Source organism: Anabrus simplex, chromosome 8 (genome assembly GCF_040414725.1).
Source record: "Anabrus simplex isolate iqAnaSimp1 chromosome 8, ASM4041472v1, whole genome shotgun sequence".
Taxonomy (NCBI): domain Eukaryota; kingdom Metazoa; phylum Arthropoda; class Insecta; order Orthoptera; family Tettigoniidae; genus Anabrus; species Anabrus simplex.
Window position 1 is genome coordinate 166957675 of NC_090272.1, and position 25188 is coordinate 166982862.

Genomic DNA, 25188 nt, shown 5'->3' on the forward strand with positions numbered 1-25188 from the left:
CGCTGAGTGTCGCGTATTGCCTCTACTGTATTTGCCCATACGCAGTCTTTGAGAAAATAAAGTTCTATTAAAACCTTGTTTTTCTCATATTGCATCACATGTGGGATAGCTCCCTATGGTACTGAGCCCCTCAGTTAATTAATAAAACCCGTCTGTTGCAATTTGTTGATGGATGCAGTATTTTTGCCCTGTCTTGAGTACCGGCCAGAACAAAGTTAAATCCCATTGATATCACAGCAATATAGTCATGCAGAGGAGGTGTAGTGATGAGTGATATTGCGAGCAAGAACAGTGCGTCTGAATGTTATGAAAGGAGTTACTCAAAGGATAAGTCGTGCTGCAATAGCTCTTCCTGGACCATTGACGAAAGCAATGGGAAATTAACTCACTCCCCATTTTCATTGGTACACCTCATTTTGGTGCCACCACCTTTTTGTTTTGGACTTCCGCCATTACCGCTTAATCTTCCGCAGTGGATTTTCTTTTATAAGTCCCACACGTACCGTATATATTATTTGGATTTCTCCATATTTCTTTCATCGGATACGCTCATGCGCCGGGTTGATGCGTGTACCAATGTTAACGGAAGGCATTTTGAAAAGAAAGAGTTTCATGTAATATGCGAGCACGTTCTGCACCTACGCATTTCCTATGAGTAGTGTACAGTGGAACCTCGATATCTCGAGTCACCTCGGGAGCTAAATTTTATTTCGAGTTACCGAAAATTCGAGATATAGAGAATACCTTTTTGAGCATGTACAGCGCATAATTGATTCATATCTATCGGCTTATATTGAATACCTACATTATTTTAACAGTATTTAGATATATACAAACTCTAAATTTACGGCATCACTTTAATATTATAACCCTTATTATATTAACTTTTTAGAAGAGAGGATACAGAACGTGCAGCAATGAAACAAAAAACATACTGAACCATACAGTTCATGGAACGATAGTATGGATTTTAGTATTAGATATTGGGATTACCTGAGGCCACCAAGGAAGTCATTGTCTTATAGTTTATTTCATAAAAGATTCCAGAAGAAGCGTTCTCGTGGGAAGAGAGCTAGAGCATCATTATGAAAAATTCCAGACACTCATTAAAGGGATTTATATCCCAAGGGAAGCGTCTTCATGGAGACCGGGGACGCTCCCCAGATCACGGCAAACAAACCTTTGGAGGGAAGAAGGAATTAATTTAATGTCTCTGGCTACGGAAGAGATGCATTGGATCTGATACAAGAATTGCAACCTGCATAATTTATGCTAAATTTTGATATGCAACATGGCTGTAATCATAAATGCATTCGTTAAGTAGGGTACTTGACGTGCTTTGTGCGGGAGAACTTCGAGTCGCGGGCGCGCGTATCCTACACGCAATCAAGCGGCGTGGTTACGCTAACCTGATTATAAATGCAGGTCCGCCTGGCACGTCAGCCTCATTCTCTGACCGTAAGGCTGCTTGAACGAAGTCGTCACGCTGCGAGTCGGCACCGAGAACGTCTTATCTTCGAGCTGCACATACAACTACCACTACTGAATCTGGAGGAAATTACCTCTGCATCAAGCCAGTACGAGCTTCTACATAATCATTGCGAAGAAGGCAAAGTGGGAGCTGAAGCCGGCACGACATCGGGAATCGATCCAAGAACGTTGGGCGTACCTGATCAGCGCGACGTCGAATGGGACATCTTCTAACCATCTAAGGAACTGCAAGAAGGATTCACGCCAGATAGAATGTCTCCAGTCGTCCGCCTGTATCTGCTGCAAGCGTCGCAGTTTATCATGATGTGGTAAATTCAGTGGTCCACAGGAAGGGCCGCTCCGTCATGTCATCAATCATATAAGGTCAGAGATTTCCAATTCTGTTTCAAGCATGTCATTTAAATTTAGATAGGAACAGGGTGGGCCGTCAGCCAACAGGTTAGTTTATGGTAGGAAAATTATTGATAATATATAGCTTTGCCTCAAGCTCGAACCCAGTACATTAGTGTAGGTAGTAGGTTGTATATTCCTTGTTGGTGTGATTATATTTCATTTCGATAGTATTATATTAGTGTACGTGTAATCTTCATGAGTCAGGTAGAACTCCCTTGGTCATGTTAGGTAAGTGTGACAGACAGGCACTGTTTATAGTGTAGCGTTTAGGCAGATGTCTTTGCAGACGTAGGTTGTGTTTTTGAGATCAGGATTTACCCCGTAACTCACCTAGCTTATCTGACAGGGTGGGCGTGTCCGTATGTTTGAGAGATTTGGGCATTATGCATGTAGCTGACTGTATGAATTGATATGAGAGAGCCCCAGAACAGATTAAGAGTGTATTAGATGCATATGAGATGCCTTATTATGGCTATGTGATGATAGCACATTGGATTGTGCCTTTGTATTTTTAAGGATGAGCCCATTGGAGGCGGAAATGAGATTTGTTGTATTGTTTGTGGCATTGAGATGAGGGCGTGTAGCCCATGTGTATTTAAAAGAGCGCTTTAGCAGCCAGATTATGTGAGGTACTTTGAAAAGCGAAGTTTCTTTGCACTCAGCCTACAAGTCAGTCAGCTGAGCTCATAATTTGTGTGGGTAGCCGCCTGTCTAGTGAACCGCTGGTGAGGGTCTTGAAACTCGGTTATATTGCTGTCTGCAGCTTGTCGAGTGTGTAGAGGGGAAGGAAGACCTTGATGTTATGACGCAGGGAGAGATTTTAGTTCTGTTTGTTCTGCTTTACTTTAACGTTTTGCCCGTTTTATGTTGACCCTTAGACAAGGTAGTTGTGTTCCTTTTAAATTGTATTTTTTTTTGTTGGTGTATGATTATTTAACGCCTTGCTCTTCATTGGACCAGGGATTGATGCCGGGTCAGGGCACTGTACATTATGTGTTTATATTTGTTTGCACCGGGGTTCGATGTTCCGAGGCATAGTAAATTTTTATGATGAGGAGATTACTGTTAGATGTGTATTTCAGCAGATATCCATTTTCTCTTTATTTCATTACTTACACCATTGTCCCATGCTTGTTACAGCATAGCTGTTTCGTGAAGGCAGTGAACTGGTAATCATCGGCTCAACATTATCTTTACCCCAGTCACATTTGAAAGCTCTTATATTTGTAAATAGTATTTTTATGTAATAAATCCGTGATTGTAAAACTTTGAATGCAGCGATGTTTTCTGTTAGATATTTTTTTGGTAGGATTTTTCTCTTACCCTGCATTATTTCGTATCCACCTAAGTTACCTTATTTAGCCCTCATTTCTACCCTGATACCCTGATTCATGTTCTACTGAGCTGCAGGTTGTGGATACGCCCCGCAAGGCAAGACATGTGCCGTACATACATCTTTTCTTGGGTGTATCGGTCACTATAATGTTCTTGGTTCGAATTCGGCATTTGCCTGACGGGAATCAAAAGCATTATAGGGCACAATACCTCCGTTAAAACTTTTGGAAACAAATCCGTTAGGCTCTTCTGTATATTACTGTTAATATTCCCTACCTTCACGTTGAAACTTCTCGTCAACACCACGCAGCCGAGATTCATAAATGGAGCTTGTCATCCGTGACTTCGAGCGTTGCTTTCGTACGTGACCAGACATTAATTCACACCCGAGAAACAGCGAGACTTCACTGATTTTCCGATCATTAGAAGTTTTAGTTTTTCGGTTCCCGTCATACTAGCTCCCAGCATCACTGTAAACCTTTATTTGCTTGTTAACTGTTCCTCACAAACCACAAAGGCCATATTGCACAGTTAATGTTGCACAAAATTCGAATTACAAAGAATGTTTTGCTTCAAGGGAGGAAGCGTTTGCTTCGAGAAATCGAGAAATTCGTGTAACCGAATTTCGAGTAATAGAGAAATAAATACACGTGTAGAATAGGACAAGCGGCCGGGAAATTTAAGTTACTTCGAGATACTGAAAATTCTAGTAATGAAGGTTCGAGAAATCGAGGTTCGACTATATTATGTAGAGTTGTAGAAAATGAGTCCTAGCATGGAAATAAAGCATTTCCGCATGCATGTCCGAATAATATATTTTCTTCTCCTACGCGTAAGGAATGCGTCCTGAATGTTTGGGCATAGGCTACCCGACTTTTACTTCTCTTTCTTCAATTTTCTTTTCCGTCGCACTGACACAGACAGGTCTTATGGCGACGGTGGGATAGGAAAGGCCTGGGAGTGGGAAGGAAGTGGTCATGGCCTTAGTTAAGGAACTGCCGCAGCATTTGCCTGGTGTGGAAATTGGAAACCACGAAAGACCATCTTCAGAGCTGCCAACTATGGGGTTCGAACCCACTATCTCCCGAATGAAAACTGATAACTACGTGACCAAAACCACGCGGCCACTTTCTCGGTTCCTCATTGTTACACCCAGTAGATTGTGTTCATAGGAGCCGAGCTGAGTGGCTCAGACGGTTAAGGCGCTGGCCTTCCAACCCCAACTTGGCAGGTTCGATCCTGGCTCAGTCCGGTGGTATTTGAAGGTGCTAAAATACGACAACCCCGTGTCGGTAGATTTACTGACACGTAAAAGAACTCCTGCGGGACTAAATTCCGGCACCTCGGCGTCTCCGAAGACCTTAAAAAATAGTTAGTGGGACGTAAAGCAAATAACATTATTATCAGTGTTCATAGGAATGTGCCATTCTAAGCTCGTTACTCTGATATTAATGTTATTACTGGGAGTGGGAACTATTCTGGACCTAAACGATGTAAATAATGCACTTCTTGTAAACTAGCTGTGTTATCAAAAATATATTCATTACTACATTAGCCTATAGGCTAATATTGGAAAAAAATATTAGAACAAAATGTGTTCTCACTCGAAAAAAAACCCAGAAAGAACCATCATACCGTACGACTGTAGTGGTGGTGGTGGTGGTGGTGGTGGTGGTGGGATTCTACGGCAAACAAGAAGATACAAATTTGACACAGATAATTTTTGCTAGTTGTTTAACGTCGCACCGACACAGATAGGTCTTACGGCGACGATGGGACAGGAAAGGGCCAGGAGTGGGAAGGAAGCGGCCGTGGCCTTAATTAAGGTACAGCCCCAGCATTTGCCTGGTGTGAAAATGGGAAACCACCGAAAACCATTTTCAGGGCTGCCGACAGTGGGGTTCGAACCTACTATCTCCCGAATACTGGATACTGGCCGCAATTAAGCAACTTCAGCTATCGAGCTCGGTGACACAGATAAATCACTGAACATAAACATACTGTACTCGGCTGTAGCATACAATTCTGCTTCACAGGGATGTTTGGAGGTTTGCCGCTATAGCCGGGCGTCAGATTGTTTTATTCATGCTATGGTCTTCATACTCGGTCATACATGGCCATGTTTAGTCTTCACTCGACGAACCAGCTGGTGTTATCTGCCTTGAACTTCTGCGATTACACTGTGCGAGTTATGGCGGCACTGGCCTTGCCATAATTGCTACAGTGCAAACTGCGATGAGTGTGGAACTCCAATGACACAGCTGTCTTCCCTGTATACATAAGGGCGACCTTGCTACAGACTACAGAGGTCACGGCCTCGTGGTTACCTCCGTTGTAGGTAGTGACGTATCATTGATAAGGCAGTGTATTTCATCAGTACACCGTAGTTCATTTTTTCTGTGAAACTCATGCTTATTCTAGTTCCTTCATGGTATTCGAATACTAGCGCAACGTGGGAATTTTTTGCAGGTAAGCTGAATGGAAGACAAAGTTTCATGTAATAATAAACTACCGGTCACAGTTTATTATAGGTTCGACATTTCTTCATGTTTTCTTATTCTGGGTTGTTTTTTAAGTACAATCTACTATCGTCCGTACAAACGACTCCTTGGCTGAACGATTAGCGTTGAAGCCTTCGTTTCAGGGGGTCCCTGCTTCGATTCTCGGTCGGGTCAGGGATTTCAATCGCGTCTGATAAATTATTGTGGCTCGGGAAATGGGTGTTTGTGCTTGTCCCAGCACTCTCCTCTTCATATTAAAACAACGCATCACACGCAATAGTGTTCACATACCTACGAAAAAGGGTTGCGTCAAGAAGGGCATCCGGCCGTAAAATAGGGTCAAATCATCATGTGCGGCGTAGTTTTTATCTTCAAGACCACAGGTTTGGGAAAAAGCGGAAGAAGAATTATAAGAAGGAGAAGAAGAATATCGTCCCTACAGAGACTTGTGGTGCAGAATACTGGTTGAAAGTCAGGTTACGACAGTAATTTTATTTTTTTAAACCTTTCTTCTCGCCCCTAAAATATCGAGATTTTATTCGAGAATCGGTCGAAAGTTATCCCACGCCAAGATTTGCCTTTAAGCAACAAAAGTTTTATTTGTGACCTGAATTTTGCAAATTAACTTTTAGAAATATGACCGCTTTTTTATTAACAACGAGGTAGTAGATATATCAGGACAGATGTGGAAGGTTGACCCCTCAGCAGTGCCACATACTGTATATTCCTCAGTTTTCCTAAGTATATAAGTATATGTCAAGGAAAATTCCGACGAAAAGGTAATCATGTGAAAGAGTATTCCAGAGAAATATTTCAAGTGCTACACTGGATAATGAAAAGAATTCCCCTCCGAATTCGACATCTGTTTGTTCGCTGTCATGACAGAAACCAAGTAATAAATCAGCTAATGTGAGTGAAAATTAAATAGCTATTTTCCTAAGGTAAGGTAAGGGTTATTCTGCCCGAAGGCAGGTCCGAACCTCCGCAGAGGTGTTCCTGAGCCGGAGTTTACGTGCGGTAGGGTGGCCAGTTCCTTTCCGCTCCTCCATTCCCTTATCCCCCACCAACAGCGCGTGGCAACCCATCCAACTCCTGACCACGCCCAATTTTGCTTAACTTCGGAGATCTCACGGGATCCGGTGTTTGAACAAGGCTACGGCTGTTGGCATTTTCTTAAGAAGCAAATATAAATTTCTTAAAAGAAAAGTCGATATTGGACACTTGCCTAATAAACCACTTCATTTTTAGGTCATGGTGTTAACAGTTATTTATGTCGCGGTTAATTCTCGCACAATTATTTTAAAGTATGCGACTTAAAACGAGCACAGATAAGCGACTTTATAAATGAAAAGATAACAACTCATTGTAAAATATCCACTGCCGAATATCTTTGGTGTCAGTCGCAATCAAAAAAAAAAAATTCGTGAATACTTTTTAAATGAAACTCTGTCAGGTGTTCGAAAATGAGTTGGTAAACACTGGAGCACGACAAATAACAAAAACATTATTTAAGAAGCACTTAGTAAATATCAGTCAATAATTTAAATGACCTTATTCCATGCATTTACGTTCAGCAATCGCCTATTGACGAAACTAGCGCTCTGCAGTGGCGAAGCATGTGAACTAACCCGAGTCAGCTCACTATATTATTCTGCTACTTGTGTTTTAACGTCGCACTAACACGCAGAAGGTTTGCTATATTCTTAATGTTATTGGCTGTACGTCCCACTAACTACTCTTTTACGGTTTTCGGAGACTATATTCTTCTAATTGTTATGGTACCTACAAAATAAAAAATCGTAACGACCGTGTATCTGTACATTGACCATTTTGACGAAATTTCCGTACAGTTATCCGTGTCAGGTGTAATAATGACCACCTGCATATTTTTTAGCTTTGGTGTCTGCTTGTTTGTCTGTCTATCTATAACTAGAAAACTACTGGATATATGTTTACCAAACTTCATATTTAAAATCCACCTGTCCTTGGGTAGGTTTAAGGGCAAATATTATTTTTACGAATCCCAAACCGTGATTTTGCACTCCCACAAAATATACACAACCAGACTTGATGGAAATTAATGTCTAAACTTTTTTCTCATGTGCATCATTTCGATACCAGGAAATTAAGGGAGATGTCATTAACGGACCTTTTTTCGGTACAAGTCCCACTGGACTTAACTCAAGAGCGGGTGCGTGTAAAGCGTATTTCTTACAACTTGAAAACTACTGAAGATATTTGAACCAAACTTTATATTTAGCATCCACCTGTCCAAGGGTAGGTTTTAAGGTCAATACCATTTCAAATTCTCGGAATGGACTGGGGTTTTGTAGGGAACCGATATGGAGATTTTACTCTCCCACAATATAGCCTATACAGTACAAGACCAACCTGACCGAAAATCGACCAAAACTGATGGAAATCCATTTCTAATTTTTTCATGTGCATTTTTTCGACAGTAGGATTAATAAGAGAGGTATCATGAAAGGTCGGTTTGTCAGGCTAAGTCCAGCAGACACAGCCCAAAAGGTGTTGTACGTGGAGCAGATCCCTGAATCTATCTATATAAATCCAATCGTAACGACCGTGTGTTTGTGCATTGACTATTTTGGCAAAATTTACGTACAGCTTTCCGTTTAAGGGGTAATAATGACCATCTGCATATTTTTCTTGCTATAGTTACCTGAAAGTCCTAAATTTTATTCCCTCGCCCAAAATCAAGATCTGCAAAATAGAATTTAGGCAAAATTATACGTTTTAGCCGGTTTCTTACAGAAAACTTCCAAGATCTTTAAATGTTTTCACTTTTTATGCCGAAGAATATCGAAATATAAAGGCAATTTAATGACGGTGCAGACCTTCGTTTCGAGGTATTTCGCGGCTAAACGGTAAGTCCTATCACAAAACGGATGGCACAATCTCCGTTCAATTTCGAGTGATCTACAACTTTGGTCCTGTGACATTTTGTCGTTTCTCTCTCTCCCTTATAGGGTAGATTAGGCTATATACTTCGATTGTTCGTAAATTTTATGCTTTTTACACATATGTTACATAGTTTGACACACTTATAGGAAAGATAGTCATCTAATTTGACACGCACATTGACACGATCAATGGCTATATGCAAACCAAATTTCATGATTCTAGCTTCCACGTACGTATGTGAAAAATAATTTAAAATATTAAAAATGTGACAAAATTTCACCCCATCAAATATCGTAACTCAGTCGAACCCATAAATATGGGAGATACGAGAAAATGTTCTAAGAACAAACAAGTAGAACGATAAAAGGACGTCTGAGGGTGCAAACCGCTTGTTGATATGATATACCGTTTAGGAGCAGTACATCTCGAAATGAAGATTTTCACTTACTTATCTGTCACCTACATAAATATAATCGTAACGACCGCCTGTCTGTACATTGACTATTTTGGCGGAATTTCCGTCCAGTTATCCGTTTCAGGTGTAATAATGACCATCTGCATATTTCTTAGCTTTGGTGTCTGTCTGTTTGATTCGTGAGTTCTTATAACTTGAAAACTACTGAATATATTTCTACCAAACTTGATATTTAGAATCCACCTGTCCTTGAGTAGGTTTTAGGGCCAATATTATTTCTGAATACCTAAATTAACTGGGGGTTTTATCCGAAACCGGAACCATGAATTTGCACTCCCTCAAAATATGCACATTCGAAATTAATGGAAATCTACTATCCTTAATGGGAATCCATTTCTAAAACTTTTTTCATGTGCATTTTTTCGACAGGAGGATAAATAAGTGAGCGGTCGGTTTTGCAGGGTAAGTACAGCGGACATAGCCCAAAAGGTGTTTCACGTGGAGCAGATTCCTTATCTATCTATATAAATAAAATCGTAACGACTGTGTGTGTCTGTACATTGACTATTTTGGTGAAATTTTTGTCTAGCTACCCGTCTGAGGGGTAATAATAACCTGAAAGTCCTAATTTTACCCCCTATCACCCAAAATCCAGATTGCGGCATAACCTGCCAGACGAGCAAGAAAATTGAAATTTGGAAAAATTATACGTTTTAGTCTGTAACGGACGGAAAACTTCCAAGATCTTTAAATTTTTCACTTTTGATTCCCGAAGTATATCGAAATATGGAGGCAATTTTAATGATGGTGTAGACCTGCTTTTCGAGGTATTTCGTGGGATAAACGGGAAGTCCTATCACATAATGGATGGCACAATCTCCGTTCAATTTGGAGTGATCTACAACCTTGGTCTTATGACTTTTTGTCGTATCTGTATCCCTTATATGTTAGATTAGTCTTTATTTCTCGATTTTAAGTAAATTTGGACTTTTTACATGCATAATTCATACTTTCAATCACTTACAGGAAAGACAGAATCATCAAACTCTACACGAACATTGGCCCACCCAGTACCCACATGTGAGCCAAATGCTATGTCACATAATTATTCGAAAAGTAATGAAATGTAAGATAATCTTACACAAATTTTACCCTATTCAACGTTTCTAACTGTCTGACCCATGAATAGATGAGATGCGAGAAGATATTATAGGAACAGCCATTTAGGCAGCTAAATGCTGCGTCTTATGCTACAATCCTTTGTCGATATGATGTACCGTTTAGCAGCAGTTAATTTGTAAGTGGAGGTCTGCAACATTGTAAACATGCATATCGTATGTTGATCTATATATATTCATTGATGTCGATTTGTAGCGATCGAGAAAGGGTGTGTCTGCTATTGTAATCAGTACTCCCCACACCGACTTTGAATGGCAGTTGGAATGGGGTCCTTCTTCAACTCCTGTGTAACTGGCATTAGTAAGGAGGGTCTACCATTGTAATGAATAATTCACTTCTCTATTTGACTTTTAGAAGGCAAAGGAGCATGCAGTTTTGCTCAAAACTCCCCTACCCGATTGTGTTTGGCTGAAGGCTTGGGTGCCCGCCATTATAAACAAATGTTCCAATCTAAAATGTGACTAGCATTAGGCATAGTGGCCTGCTATTTTAATGGAAACTCACCAACTCTGTGTGACTGGCAATAAGTTGCTTGGCGGAAGGAAAGAGGGCCTGTCATTATAATGATAACTGCACAACTCTATTTTGACCGGTAGTAGGGAAGTTGCCTGCTATTATAATAAAAACTCCTGGTCTGTGTTTAGAGCTGTCGCCCAAGTGGCAGATTCACTGGCCGGGCGGTAAGGGACACGCAACTGTGGGCTTGCATCCGGGAGATAGTGCGTTCGAACCCCGCTGTCGGCAGCCCTGAAGGTGATTTTCCGTGGTTTCCCATTTTAACACCAGGCAAATGCTCGAGCTGTACTTTAAATAAGGCCACGGCCGCTTCCTTTTGTCGGAAATCATCCAGAACAATCTTGCTGCTTTCCATTGGATCTCTTCCAGTTCTCGAATAAAGTAGTTCTGATGAAGGTTCCATACACCAAAACCATACCATAATATCAGGGTATTACCAGAGACATTTTCACCCTCTCCTTTGCATCTCTACCGCAACTCCTAAATACCCTCAATACCATATGGAGAGATCTGAAACATGTATATATAATCCCGTTTAAGTGATTACCCCAGTGAAGGTATTTCCTTATCTTAACACTTACAGCAGATACTTACAGTGATCCCCACGGGTTAGTCACCCCAGCAACACAATAGTTTTTGTTTGTTTGCTTGTTTGTGTGTTTGCTTTGCTAGTTGTTTAGCGTTGCACTAACACATCGAATGTTTTCGGTAACGGAAGGATGGCAAAGGGTTGGGACTGGGAAGATAGTGGCCGTAACCTTAAGGTACAGTCCCAGCATTTGCCTGGTGTGAAAATGGGAAACCACGTAAAACCATTTTAAGAGGTGCCGATGGTGGGATTCGAATCCACCATCTCCCGAATGCAAACTCACAGCTATGCGACCCTCACCTCTAACTCGCTCGGTGTCACATTATAGTTAGAATTATATAGTAAAGTGGATATCTCGTAAAAGAATGGTGACCCCAAAACAGTACAACATTGCTGACTAACAGTGTTAACTAGTGGCAGTTAACAGGCGTGAACAGCTAATTATAAGCTACAGCTGCTAATCTCGGTTCATAAGATTTGGCTCACTGCCTGTTTGGACTGTGATTAGGTAACTTTCCAGCTGTTCAAGTCGTGGAGATATAGTTCCAACTTTCATGTGATCAGAAGAACAGCTAAAGAATATTAGAATTTAAGAAGATATCTTGTTTCTTTGCTTTTAATTTTTGCTTCGTGTCATGCCGACTCGGGTAGATCTTATGGTGACAGTGCGATGCTAGCTAGGACTGCAAATGAAGTAATCGTGGCCTTAATAAAGATACAGCCCCAGCATTTGCCTGGAGGAAAAATTGGAAACCACGGAAAACACGGCTGTCGACAGCGGGGTTTCGAATCCATCATCTCTCGAATGCAAGCTAACAGCTACACGGTCCTAACCGCGCAGCCAACTCACTCAGGGAGGAATAACTTTTAAAGAGGTAAGTGATTCAATCGTTTGCTGCACTAAATTCTAACACGAAGATGACCATCTTCAGCGCTGCAGACAATGAGTTTCGAATCCACTGTCTCCCGAATATAAACTAACAGCTACGTAATCCAAAACCGGGCATCCACTCGATCAGTCTGAAAAATTATGGCTTCCTTCTCATCAAAATAATTAGTAACATCAAAACGCTAAAATAACAATCATTATTTTATAGGTTAGATATTTTAATTATTTCTCTGCAACTGTAAATTAATTGTTTAAGCTTCATGTGTTTGTTAAAATTTTAGTGTAACAGAAGGCTTCAAAGTCTTAACTACGCCAGTTATAAGAAGACAAATAAACAAATAAGTAAATAAATAAATAAATAAATTTTCATTATAGAATGTCATGCCTTTCAGCGTTCAGTCTGCAAACCTGTGTGAATTTTCTAATCGCCACCACCTCTTTTTATATAAGTTGCTTTACGTCGTACCGACCCAGATATGTCATATGGCGGCGAAGCGATAGGAAAGGACAAGGAGTGGAAAGGAAGCAGCGGGGTCTTAAGGTACAGCCCCAGCATTTGCCTCGTGTGCAAATGGGAACACGCGGAAAACCATCTTCGGCGCTGCCGACAGTGGAGTTGGAACCCACCATATCCCAGATGCAAGTTCACAGCTGCGCGCTTCTAACCACACGACCAACTCTCTCGGTTAGTAAAATACATCTTCCTATCAAAAATGTGTATAGAAAAAATCGTAAATAAAAATGTAAACTTGTTTTGTTCTGTAATATTTGTCAGTAAGTTGTTCGGCTGTTCGATTGAATGGTCAGCGTGCTTACCTTCTGTTCAGAGATATGTGTGAGATTCCCGGCAGGGCCGGGGATTTTAACTTATTGTTCATTCCTCTGTCTCGGGGACTGGGTATTTATGTTCGCAATAGTGAATACATCCACATACAGCTGGTGTTGAGGAGGGTATCCAGCCGTAAAACTGCGCCAAACCTAATGAAGTGACAATGCCAACAAATAGCGAAAATCTAGGAAGAAGAATATAGGTCCGTTAATTCAATATTAAGGGAGATATTTAAAAAAAAATGATGCTACCTTGTAACTGGTGTTCAATATTGAATTTAGAAAAACCTGTATCCTAGTAACGTATTACAGCCTAGCTTAGTCGAGATACCAAGTTTCCTAAATATATTGTCTGACTTTTGCGTGATTGTGGAACAAGCAGAGCGACGTGAATAGATATTCTTGCTGTCATTTATCCTAAGTGAAAGTGAGGAATGTGGCACAAGTAACTGGAAGTAAAGTCAGACTCAGCAAGGGTTTCCGTGCTCACTAACCCAAGTTAAGAGCACCTTGGATTTCCTTTAGTTACTTATTACAACAAGCAGAAAGCAGAGGACAATGAATTTGTTCGACATCCCGACGCACACGGAGACTTTATTACACTTCCGGATGAAGCGCCTTAAAGTAAAGGAAGTTCGTCTGAAGATGAAGATTATCTCGTATTTATAGACAAGCAATTCGGTTCCATGGCTAAATAGTTAGCGTGCTGGTCTTTAGTCACAGGAGTGCCATGTTCGATTCCCGGCAGGGTCGAGAATTTTAACCATAATTAGTTAATTCCGCTGGCGCGGGGGATGGGTGTATGTGTCGCCTTCATCATCATTTCATCCTCATTACGACGCGCAGGTCGCCTACGGGTATTAGATCAAAAGACCTGCATCTGGCGAGCCGAACTTGTGTTCGGTCATTCCCGGCACTAAAAACCATACGCCATTTCATCTCATTTCAATTGGGTTAGGCTAGGCAATGGTGAAGGTATTAGGTATTAATTAAATGTAATTAATAATGTTATTGTTCTTATCCTACTAACTAATTTTGGAATTTTGTCCCGAAGGAATTCTTTTGCATACCAGTAAATCCACAGACACGAGGCTGACGTATTTGAGCACCTTCAAATACCACCGGATTGAGCCAGCATCGAACCTGCCAAGTTGGGGCCAGAAGGCCAGAGCCTCAAATGTCTGAATCACTCAGCCCGGCAGAGGACGTTCATCTGAAGCTGTAGCTTATCTGGTATTTATAAACAAGCAATTCGGTTCGACTAGAGAATGGTGAGGGTATTAGGTATAAATTCACAGTACTTAAACTAATTACTTTTCTGGTATAAACCTCCTCTATAAAAGAGACTTTATTTTAATGACTCATTGAAATGCTTAAGACAACTCGTGTTTTTTTTAACTCTTTGCGGTCATAATTGATTTAATGATGTTTATAGTAAGTTTCCAAGGTTAAGGACAACATTCGCCATTTAACTCCTTTCAAAATTAGATGTTGTCCGTGCTCCATCTACTCCGAGGTCGGTATGGGTCAGTGGCGTAAAGATATCTACAGACAAGTTACTTAACCTCACGTCATATGGATTTTAGTTCCAACAGTCTTCCCATCGCATTGAGACGCCAGCTCTTTCGGTGAGTCCTTGATTTTACCATTTGTCGTAATATTATAGAACTTTCAGAATTCATATAAACTCTTTAAAAATTTCTGGAAGACATGATTTTTGTTTACGTGTATGTCAAGTGTGAATGGTATCAGTAGAGCGGCGCCATTTCCAGGGGTGAGTATTTCAGTTTCCCCCCTGAGGGTCGCATTTCAACTAGGGACTGTGTCACGAGTTTATGACTCGTGGAGGTTGCGGTTAATCTCAGTAATATTCCTGGTTAGTGGAATGGTATAATTATTTTCGATGTTCGGCTCCATGGCTAAATGGTTAGCGTGCTGGCCTTTCGTCACGGGAGTCCCGGGTTCGATTCACGGCAGGGTCGGGAATTTTAACCATCATTGGTTGATTTTCCTGGCACGAGGGCTGGGTGTTTGTGTAGGCTTCATCATCATTTCATCCTCATCACGACGCGCAGGTCGCCTACGGGAGTCCAATAAAAAACCTGCACCTGGGATATCCCGGCACTAAAAGCCATACGCCATTTCATTTATTATTTTCGATTTCGTTTATCAAGTAGTTTTCAGTAATTTTACCAAGTGTGTACTATTACGTGACGTTTGATATCACAATATTATACCAACGGGAATTCGAAATCTGCGCCGTGAAACTGGAACAGGAACGAGACATTCCATTCCATATATCCTACAGGCAGTGATAGAGTTATAAACCGTGTTTTCCTTAGTGAGAAGCAACTCGGCTTTCCAACATTTTCAGTAGCAGACTTAAGTCATTATATCCTTCTTCCTCTTAGTATTAATCTGCTTACCCTCCAGGGTAGGTTTTTCCCTCGGACTCAACGAGAGATCCCACCTCTGCCGCCTCAAGGGCAGTGTCCTGGAGCTTCAGACTCTGGGTCGGGTGATACAAATGGGGAAGATGACAAGTACCACGCCCAGGAGGCCTCACCTGCTATGCTGAATAGGAGCCTTGTGTGGGGATGGGAAGATCGGAAGGGATAGACAAGGAAGAGGGAAGGAAGCGGCCGTGGCCTTAAGTTAGGTACCATCCCGGCATTTGCCTGGAGAAGAAGTCGGAAACCACGAAAAACCACTTTCAGGATGGCTGAGATGGGACTCGAACCCACCTCTACTCAGTTGACCTCCCGAGGCTGAGTGGACCACGTTCCAGCCCTCGCACCACTTTTCAAATTTCATGGCAGAGCCAGGAATCGAACCCGGGCTTTCGAGGGTGACAGGTAACCACTACACCACAGAGGTGGACCAGTCGTGATATTACCTAATAATATACCAGGCGAACCTACTGCCCCTTATAATGAGGTTTATGCCACCCGCTGTGTATAGATTACTTGAAAATAACGTTCCCTGTAGTTATGCACAAACAGTAAACCCTTGATAAGACACTCCCGTCTATTACGCTATTCTGGTTGATACAATATTTTTCCTTATGAGAAACCTTTAAAAAATACCCCGTTATATCGGGTTTCGCTCTCGTTTAAGACGCTCATTTTTGAGGGAGTGTTGTTTGGTTAATGTTTAGCTAGCTTCAGAAGAAATGGAAAAAATTTGCTCCTTTGTCTGCGGAGGTTCGGACCTGCCTTCGGGCAGAATACACCCTTACCTTACCTTACCTTCGTCGCAAGTATACCTACACACATATAACCGAAGAAAACTGTGAACTTTACATGGAGCAGTGACGTATGCTGGTATCAAGACGTGGGCTACCAGTAGACTTCGGTTGCCCCTTTTCGATAGTTGGTTTAGGGAACGTCAAGTCTTAAGCATTTTGAGCTGCAGTCAATAGCCAACAGAGAAGCCTGCTGTGTTGTCAAGGCTGCTTCACAAGCTACTGCCCTGGCCTCTGCCACTGCTCAACCCCTGATCAGTGGAGATAGCGTAAGGTTTAGCAAATGAAAGTCCGGCTTTGTGGCTAAATGGATAGAATGCTTGCCTTTGGTGCGACTGCCGCGGTTCAGTTTTCAGAATCAACCCCCCCCCCCCCCTACTACTGTTAATCCCCGTAGCTTGGAGACTTGTGTTTATGGCGTCTTCGCAATTCATTTTATCCTTATTAGTTCACCACCAAGCCTATACAGATGCCATGGACATTATTATTATTATTATTATTATTATTATTATTATTATTATTATTATTATTATTAACATCATCATAATCGTTAAATAACAATGTTGAATTTTACAGTGGTCGTACCCATCTTTCACAGGTTAATTATCTTCCTCGGAAGATCATTGGTGGTATCCGACCCATAATCATGGGTTCGATTCCAACCAACAAAAGAGAACATTAAACCTGAAAGATTGCGTTTCATTTTAGCAGATCTACCAATAAAAAGAAAACTATATTGCTCCTATAACAGCAGCCCTGCAGTGTCTTCCTACATGGATGTAGAAGTAAACGGGAGTGAAATACCAGCACTCTGCTATCTATATAATTAAGACAGAAGGATGAGGTGAAGTATATACGATGATTAACGCATGGTTGATAGCAGTAGCGATCTGACGGACCGAAGCCTAAACACAGCTATCCTCCGCCGGTCCCCGCGCCTGTGGGCATACATACAGCAGCAAGCCGCGTGAGCCGAGTCGAGGGGAGCGGGACGAGAGTCTAGCTGCAATATCAGTCTCCGATGCCTTGTTCTCAGAAATACATGCGACGTCTATGGAACAATGTTCAGATGCTTACAGTATAATGTGCTTTAGATTTCCATCGCTCGTATTTGAGGTTTGGGCTTCACCGATAGCCTTGGTAGCCCTCAGTATACGCCACTGACCTGGAGCTAAAGGCTAATAGAGCACGTTGATATTCAGACCTCGCAAACACCTTGTCTTAATCTCGCCGCGGGAGTTTGCAGTATTCGCAAATGGACTAAACTGTAGAGGCGAAGAGAGGCTAAGTTAAGATTTCCTGAAAACAAGTTGTTACATACCAATGTAGAAATCATGGACAAGGAAGTGCGAGAAGAAACCATTTCATTACATCCTTTACTGGCTAAGGCACGTATTCACCAACGCGAGTAAAAGCTTTTATCTTGGTTTATGGCTAAGAAAACCGAGATAACAGTTAAATTTGTATTCATTAACAACATTATCTCGGTTTAACATTTTACCGGAGAAGGTTGGCTGGTAAAACAGGAAATCTAACATAATAGCCTTTCAAGAAGGCAGCTCGCAGACTGCTGAAATGTTGAACTGAAAAAGAAAATCAAAGCGACAAGGAATATGACCACGTTTATGCAATAAAACATCCTGGGTGAATAAGAAGAAAGCGCTACGTACTTTTCTGCTATTTGTTTTACGTTGCGGCGACACAGATGAGTCTTATGACGACGATGGGATAGGAGAGGTCTAGGAGTGGGAAGGAAACGGCCGTGGCCTTAAGGTACAGCCCCAGCATTTGCCTGGTGTTAAAATGGGAAACCACGGAAAACCATCTTCAGGGCTGCCGACAGTGGGATTCGAACCCACTATCTCCCGATTACTGGATACTGGCCGCACTTAAGCGACTGCAGCTATCGAGCTCGGTGCTACGTACTTTCAAGACTACAAGGACACTGATTTTGAAACGCATTTTACGTTATCTAAAGCTCGACACTCTCTGTGATGTATAAGATGGCGCAGAGTGAAACCACGCGTAGGTAGAGCTCCTAGAAACTGTGTATTTTTAGTGTGTACAGCAGAAAATTACACGTTAACTCGTAACTATATCAAAACCAGATGGGTTTTGACGCTTGAAGGAAGTGTAAATATTGAAAAGTCATAAGTTATTAACGTGATATCTGTAAAAAGAAGTGAAAGAGCTACCTCCTAGTCGCCATGGGTTTGTGTGCGGAATGTAAGGAGGTAGGGAAGGGAGCCAAAAACGGGTGCGATGCGCATTGGTATCACCCAAATATCACTATAAAATTTGTCACAAATGGAACATAATAATTTCTTTTACACATATCAAGTGAAAAATCTGCGGCAAATTAAGAAATACCTTCGTTATTTGAGAAATATGAAAACATACTTAAGGCTTGTAGACAGGACTAGTTTATGTCGTACTCCGCTGCTGGTGCCGTCTTTGTTACTTTCTTGAGGTCCAGGGCTAGCACCGTGGAATGGGAGTGCTATGTCTGTGGATTCTCATTATCTTTGTCCATAATACTAGAGCGGCCAGTTCAAACAGCAAAATGGAGGTCAACAGAAAAATAGCATGATCCCTGGACCAATAAATATTTTTATTTCTGTTCGAACGAAAGTAGCTCGATCCCTGGACCAATAAATCACTAGTCCACTGAATTTTTCTTATTTACATTGACCACACCATTTTGTCGCCTATTAAATATTTCATATCGCGATACAATTCATGAAATGATGTCATTGACAAGTGAAGCAATGAAACGAAAGCAAAGAACTTCAGTGAACACAGATATCACACACGAAATTGTAATAATAATAATAATGTTATTTGTTTTACGTCCCACTAACTACTCTTTTACGGTTTTCGGAGACGCCGAGGTGCCGGAATTTAGTCCCGCAGGAGTTCTTTTACGTGCCAGTAAATCTACCGACACGAGGCTGACGTATTTAAGCACCTTCAAATACCACCGGACTGAGCCAGGATCGAACCTGCCAAGTTGGGGTCAGAAGGCCAGCGCCTTAACCGTCTGAGCCACTCAGCCCGGCACACGAAATTGTTGAAAGTGTAAGACAAAAGACATACGTGTGTCACTGTGAGTGTAACACCAAATGTACTTGTAAAGTGGTAAATTACGTATACATAATATTCTCCAAAAGTCAAATATTTCTTAATTTGCCGCAGATTTTTCACTTGATATGTGTAAAAGCAATTATTATGTTCCATTTGTGACAAATTTTATAGTGATATTTGAGTGATACCAATGCGCACTATACCCGCCAAAAACAGTGCGAAACGTGTAAACACTTGTACCACGTGAAGTGCTTCAGTGTCGATGGAGAAAGTGATGAATTGTGTAGACATTGCAACAAAGGAACATCTCCATCAATTGTTCATGTGATCGAACTTATTAACAAGTTTCGGCGAGAAATGAAAGAGATGAAAAAGGTACAGACTCAGGTGGAATTCATTAGAACTGTGTCACACTAAACTCGATGATAACGCCAGCCTTCTGAAGAAACAGCAGGGTGATGTAGCTCAGTCAGTACGTTTACATGCAGGATTCAGATCGATCTGAGCACACTTGCCGTATTGAAAACGCCATGTAAACGGGGACTCAGTTCGGATTGAGTCTCAAGGTCGATACGGTAAAATCTGGGATCGTATCGTACTCGGTTCGAATTGAATTTCATGTAAACGCGGATCGTACTGAGATCGTATTGAAAACGACTGCGCATACACTCCATGTTTGTTCTGACGAAATCATCATAATCAAAGTTCTGTCGAAATAACAAATATAATAGGTTAGTAAATATGTAGCCTCCGTGGCTCAGGCGGCAGCACGACGGCCTCTCACCGCTGGGTTCCGTGGTTCAAATCCCGGTCACTCCATGTGAGATTTGTGCTGGAAAAAGCGGAGGCGGGACAGGTTTTTCTCCGGGTACTCCGGGTTTCCCTGTCATAATTCATTCCAGCAACACTCTCCAATGTCATTTCATCTGTCATTCATTAATCATTGCCTAATAGGAGTGCGGCAGACTTCGGCAGCCGGCACAATTCCTATCCTCGTCGCTAGATGGGGGCTTCATTCATTCCATTCCTGACCCGCTCGAATGACTGGAAACAGGCTGTGGATTATCAATAAGCCAGTAAATATATTTGCCTGTATAAATGATTAACATCTGCAATCATATTATAAGACGGCCAGCCCTTGCGATTAACAAAATCACGATAACCTTCTGTTGGGGGTAAAATTGGAATGTACGTTCCATCTATTGCACCAATTACATTTGGAATACCACACATACTTTCAAAACAAAGTTATCTCGTGGGCTTCTACTGCATTTGGCGTTTTTAAATTCTAAGAGGTGATATCGATTTTACTACAATTCTGCATCGTTCGTATACGTACTTGTTGCCTGGCGGATTCAATACGATACTCAAACAGCCTACTACTGTACATGTAAACGGGGATCGTATTCAATACGGTAAGTTTACTCAAATCGATCTCAATCCCCATGTAAACGTACTAGTGTTAGGCCAAGATCGAACTTGTAACGAAGGAGAATAGCAATCTGCGTGCCAAAGTGAAGGCTCTAGAGAACCGTGTTGTAGAGAGAGAACAATATTCCAGAGGGAACACCCTTGAAATACGGGTGTGTTCCTGAGTGCCCGAATGAAAACGTACTAGAAATTCTAAAGCAGATTGGAAGAGCTCTGGGCCCTGTTTCATAAAACATCTTTCACTAATATTATTAGTAAGAAACCAATAATATTAATTAATAATATTAGTATTATATTTCATAAAATTATTCGCTAATAATATTAGTTATTAGTTTATGAGTCAAAATTATTAGTAGATGTTCCTAATAATATCAGTAAATTGTTTCATAGACAACATGACTAATAAAAGTTACTCATATTATTAGGATTATTTCCATTAGTGTATTTTGACTCATAATTCATATTATTAGTGAAACCAAAGTGAGCGGTATTTTAATATTTTGGCATAAAATCATGAAGATCACTGAAATGGTCGACTCTGATTCAAATAGTGATAAGGAACGAGTGTAGGTATTCACCGTTCAATAAATGTTACGTCAAAAACAGCCTGTACTGGAATATAACAAACATATTGATACAATGGGAGATTTAGGTTAGATTACAGAACTACTGAGTATTTGCTTGATAGGATTGGTAATAGAACGTTCCACTGCAAGGAATGTAATAATAATAATAATAATAATAATAATAATAATAATAATAATAATAATTGTTTTTACGTCCCACTAACTACTCTTTTACGGTTTTCGGAGACGCCGAGGTGCCGGAATTTAGTCCCGCCCACTGCAAGGAATGAAGTATAACCTTAAAATATCAGCTTCAATATTAGAACTCATAAAAATAATTATTAGTTCACCAAATTCTGTTTCATAAAGATTTACACATGACTAATAAAATATCTCCACTAATAATATTAGTTCATTAGTCAGCTGATACAAATGGAGGTTAGAATCGGTCTGTTGCATATGTTCTTGGTTTGGGTTTGTTCCTAGCAGTAGGCTAATGCTTGACTACAACCGACTATAAATCCACATGTTCAAAAGGCTCACTTTATTTATTTTCATTGTTGTGACTTTGATACTTATGAAAATGGATAAAAGAAGTGAAAATAATGTGAGAGAATTTCTTTATGGAAAGTGTGAGTTTAAGCGTCAACTATTCGCAGCCTTTTGCACACTATAACTTTCCTTATTCCTTTTTTATTTCATGTGCTCTTAAAAATCTCCGTTGAGATGGACTAGAAAAATATTTGTTTACTACCCCTTGTTGGTGGGGGCGGTAGAATAACAGCCACGGTATCCCCTGCCTGTCATAAGAGGCGAATAAAAGGCGTCCCAGGGCTCTCAACTTGGGAGCGTGTGTTAGCAAACATGGGGCATTGAGATGAGTCCTGTCATTGCTTCAACTTACTTGTGCCAGGCTCATTTTCATCTACCCTTCCGACCTCCCTTATTCAACTCTTGTTCTTTTCCGACACTGACAGTATTAGGTTGTGAGGCCGAGGGAGTCTTTCATTTACACACCCTTCGTGGCCCTTCTCTTTCTTTGGCCAATACCTTCATTTTTCAAAATGTCGGATCCTTTCCATTTTTCTATCTGATTAGTGTTATTATAGATGATGGTTGCCTAGTTGTAGCCTACTTGCTCTTAAAACAATAATCAACACCAGCATCAACTTGGTTTACTGGTGATACAAGCCAAGATTTTAAAAGATACTTGGAGTGTCCGAGCAGAACTGCACTAGAGAAACACAATTATACTGTGTATCACTACCAACTGGTGGAGTGCAATGCGAAGCTGCTATTTTAAGGTTATGCTTCATTCCTAGCAGCGAAACATTCTATTACCTACCAATCCTATCAAGCAAATACTCAAAAGTTATGTAATCTAATCTAAATTTCCCATTATACCGGTATTCATATGTTGGTTACATGTCAGTACAGGATGTTTTTGACATAACATTTATTGAACAATGAATACCTACACTCGTTCCTTATCACTATTTGAATCAGAGTCGACTATTTCAGTGATCTTCATGATTTTATGCCTAAATATGAAAATACCGCTCACTTTGGTTTAATCTATAATATGAATTATGAGTCAAAATACACTCCTGGAAATAATCCTAATAATATGAGTAAATTTTATTAGTCATGCTGTCTATGAAACAATTTGCTAATATTATTAGGAACATCTACTAATAATTTTGACTCAAACTAATAACTAATATTATTAGCTAATAATTTTACGAAACATAATACTAATATTATTAGTTAATATTATTGGTTTCTTACTAATAATATTAGTGAAGGATGTTTTATGAAACAGGGTCCTGGACGTGGAAGTTAAAGACGAGATGGTTGACGCGTGCCACCGACTTCCTAAACAACCCAGCCAAGAACATAAGAGCGATAGTGGTGAAATTCGTGCGGCGCTTCGACAAGGAGAAACTCATCGAACCTCGCTGGGTGATGAAGAACCTCTCTACGAATCATATTGGACTTCCTGGAGACTCCACTGTGTACGTGAATGAAAGCCTGGTTCTGGAGAAGAGGAAGCTTTTAATATGCTAAAATAGCAAGTCGCGAACTTAACATACGCAACACTAAGCTAGGCAAACCCTGAATTCAAACAGGGCAAGCCACATCATATACTGTGCTAGTCATGACACCGAATGAGATCGTTGTCTTAGGCAATTAACACACATACAGACACACAGCACACTTACAGAATTAAGCAATATTTTGGATGGATAGATGGATGACCACAACATATACACAAATTCCTACCACAATACGGCAACAATTATTACACAGGCAACCCAAAACATAAATTTAACTAAATTATATATTAAAAAAGACACACTACAGATAACTGACACTACAGGTCGACAGAGGAGACTCGAACGAGACACTGGTATCGGCAAGACACAAGATGCATATACAGAGACCTAGGGAAGCTTCTAACTACTGCCCGTCAGAAGAGGAGGGAGAAACAGTAAGTTTTCTTATGGGTAAGAAATGGAACTATTAAAATGCGGAAAAGTCAGGGTTCACCGGTAGTGATTATTAATTGTACCGAAGACCTCAAGAAACTATAGAGGGTGAGCTAGAATTGATAAATATTTACTATCAGAATGTGCGAGGAATGAGAACCAAATTAGACTCGTTTAATGAAAATTTATTATCTAATAATGTAGATATTTGTATATTAGGTGAAACCTGGCTTGATGATAGTATATAAATGACAATGAGGTCTGTAGCACTGGATACCAAGTGTACAGACAAGACAGAGGTAGCAGCAGGAGAGGGGGGTGAGGTGCTCATAGCAGTGAAGGAAAGCATTAAGGTGCTCACGTAGGGCAGAGGCCTTATTGTTTAAATTAGAACTACAGGGAAACATTTGTTTTATTTGTGCTGTCTACATCCCGTCTTGAGTCATACTAGGAAGTGCTAGAGTGGCTAGAAGCCCAATATACCGAGCTCGATAGCTGCAGTCGCTTAAGTGCGCTCAGTATCCAGTATTCGGGAGATAGTGGGTTCGAACCCCACTGTCGGCAGCCCTGAAAATGGTTTTCCGTGGTTTCCCATTTTCACACCAGGCAAATGCTGGGGCTGTACCTTAATTAAGGCTACGGCCGCTTCCTTCCCACTCCTAGCCCTTCCCTGTCCCATCGTCGCCATAAGACCTATCTGTGTCGGTGCGACGTAAAGCAACTAGCAAGAAAAAAAAAAGAAGCCCAATATGTAATTTACAGTAATAACGTGATCATAGCAGGTGACTTCAACATTCTCACGATAACAAGTACAGACCTCAATCCCTATGATGGTAACAGTCAATGTCAGATGATAAAAAAAATCTATGATTTTCGAACTAACATCTCATAACACTGTGCAAAATTGCAATGGGAAAACCCTTCACTTAATTCTTACCAATTATACGCAATTGGAAGTTTCCAAGGACACATCCCCTCTCTTACCGCAAGATAAGCACCACCCTTCATTAAAATTAAATTTACCACTAAAAAGTGCTATAGAGAATTTCAGAATAAAAATTGAAACAAGATTTAATTTTAGGAAAGTTGAATTTGAGAAGCTATTCGCGGAATTAAGGGCCACTGACAGAAATGAGCTATACAGTACCACGGAAATAAATTCGGCAGTAAATACTTTTTACAGTCAACTGTACATGGTATTGCGGAGAAACGTTCCAGTGTCTCATTCATGGAGGCTTAATAAATACCCCTCCTGGTTCACAAGATGACTTTAAACAGAAAGATTTTCATAGAAAACGTAAGGGCATTTCCCA

At 40.8% G+C, this 25188-nt stretch overlaps 1 protein-coding gene across 4 annotated transcripts in view; it reads left to right on the plus strand.

Moving 5' to 3' along the window:
• Window positions 1-5603: 5603 nt before the first annotated feature.
• LOC136879247 (calpain-2 catalytic subunit) overlaps window positions 5604-25188 on the plus strand; it is a 74152-nt gene continuing 54567 nt past the window's right edge. For 2 of the 4 annotated variants that reach the window (XM_067153054.2, XM_067153056.2), the window contains exons 1-3: window positions 5610-5688; window positions 14116-14294; window positions 14550-14689. In XM_067153054.2, the coding sequence (XP_067009155.2) occupies window positions 14637-14689 (53 nt within the window). In that variant the 5' untranslated portion in view covers window positions 5610-5688; window positions 14116-14294; window positions 14550-14636. Of the gene's footprint in view, window positions 5689-12057; window positions 12220-14115; window positions 14295-14549; window positions 14690-25188 lie in introns of those variants that run through there. The other 2 variants (XM_068228864.1, XM_067153055.2) reach the window with 2 other exon arrangements.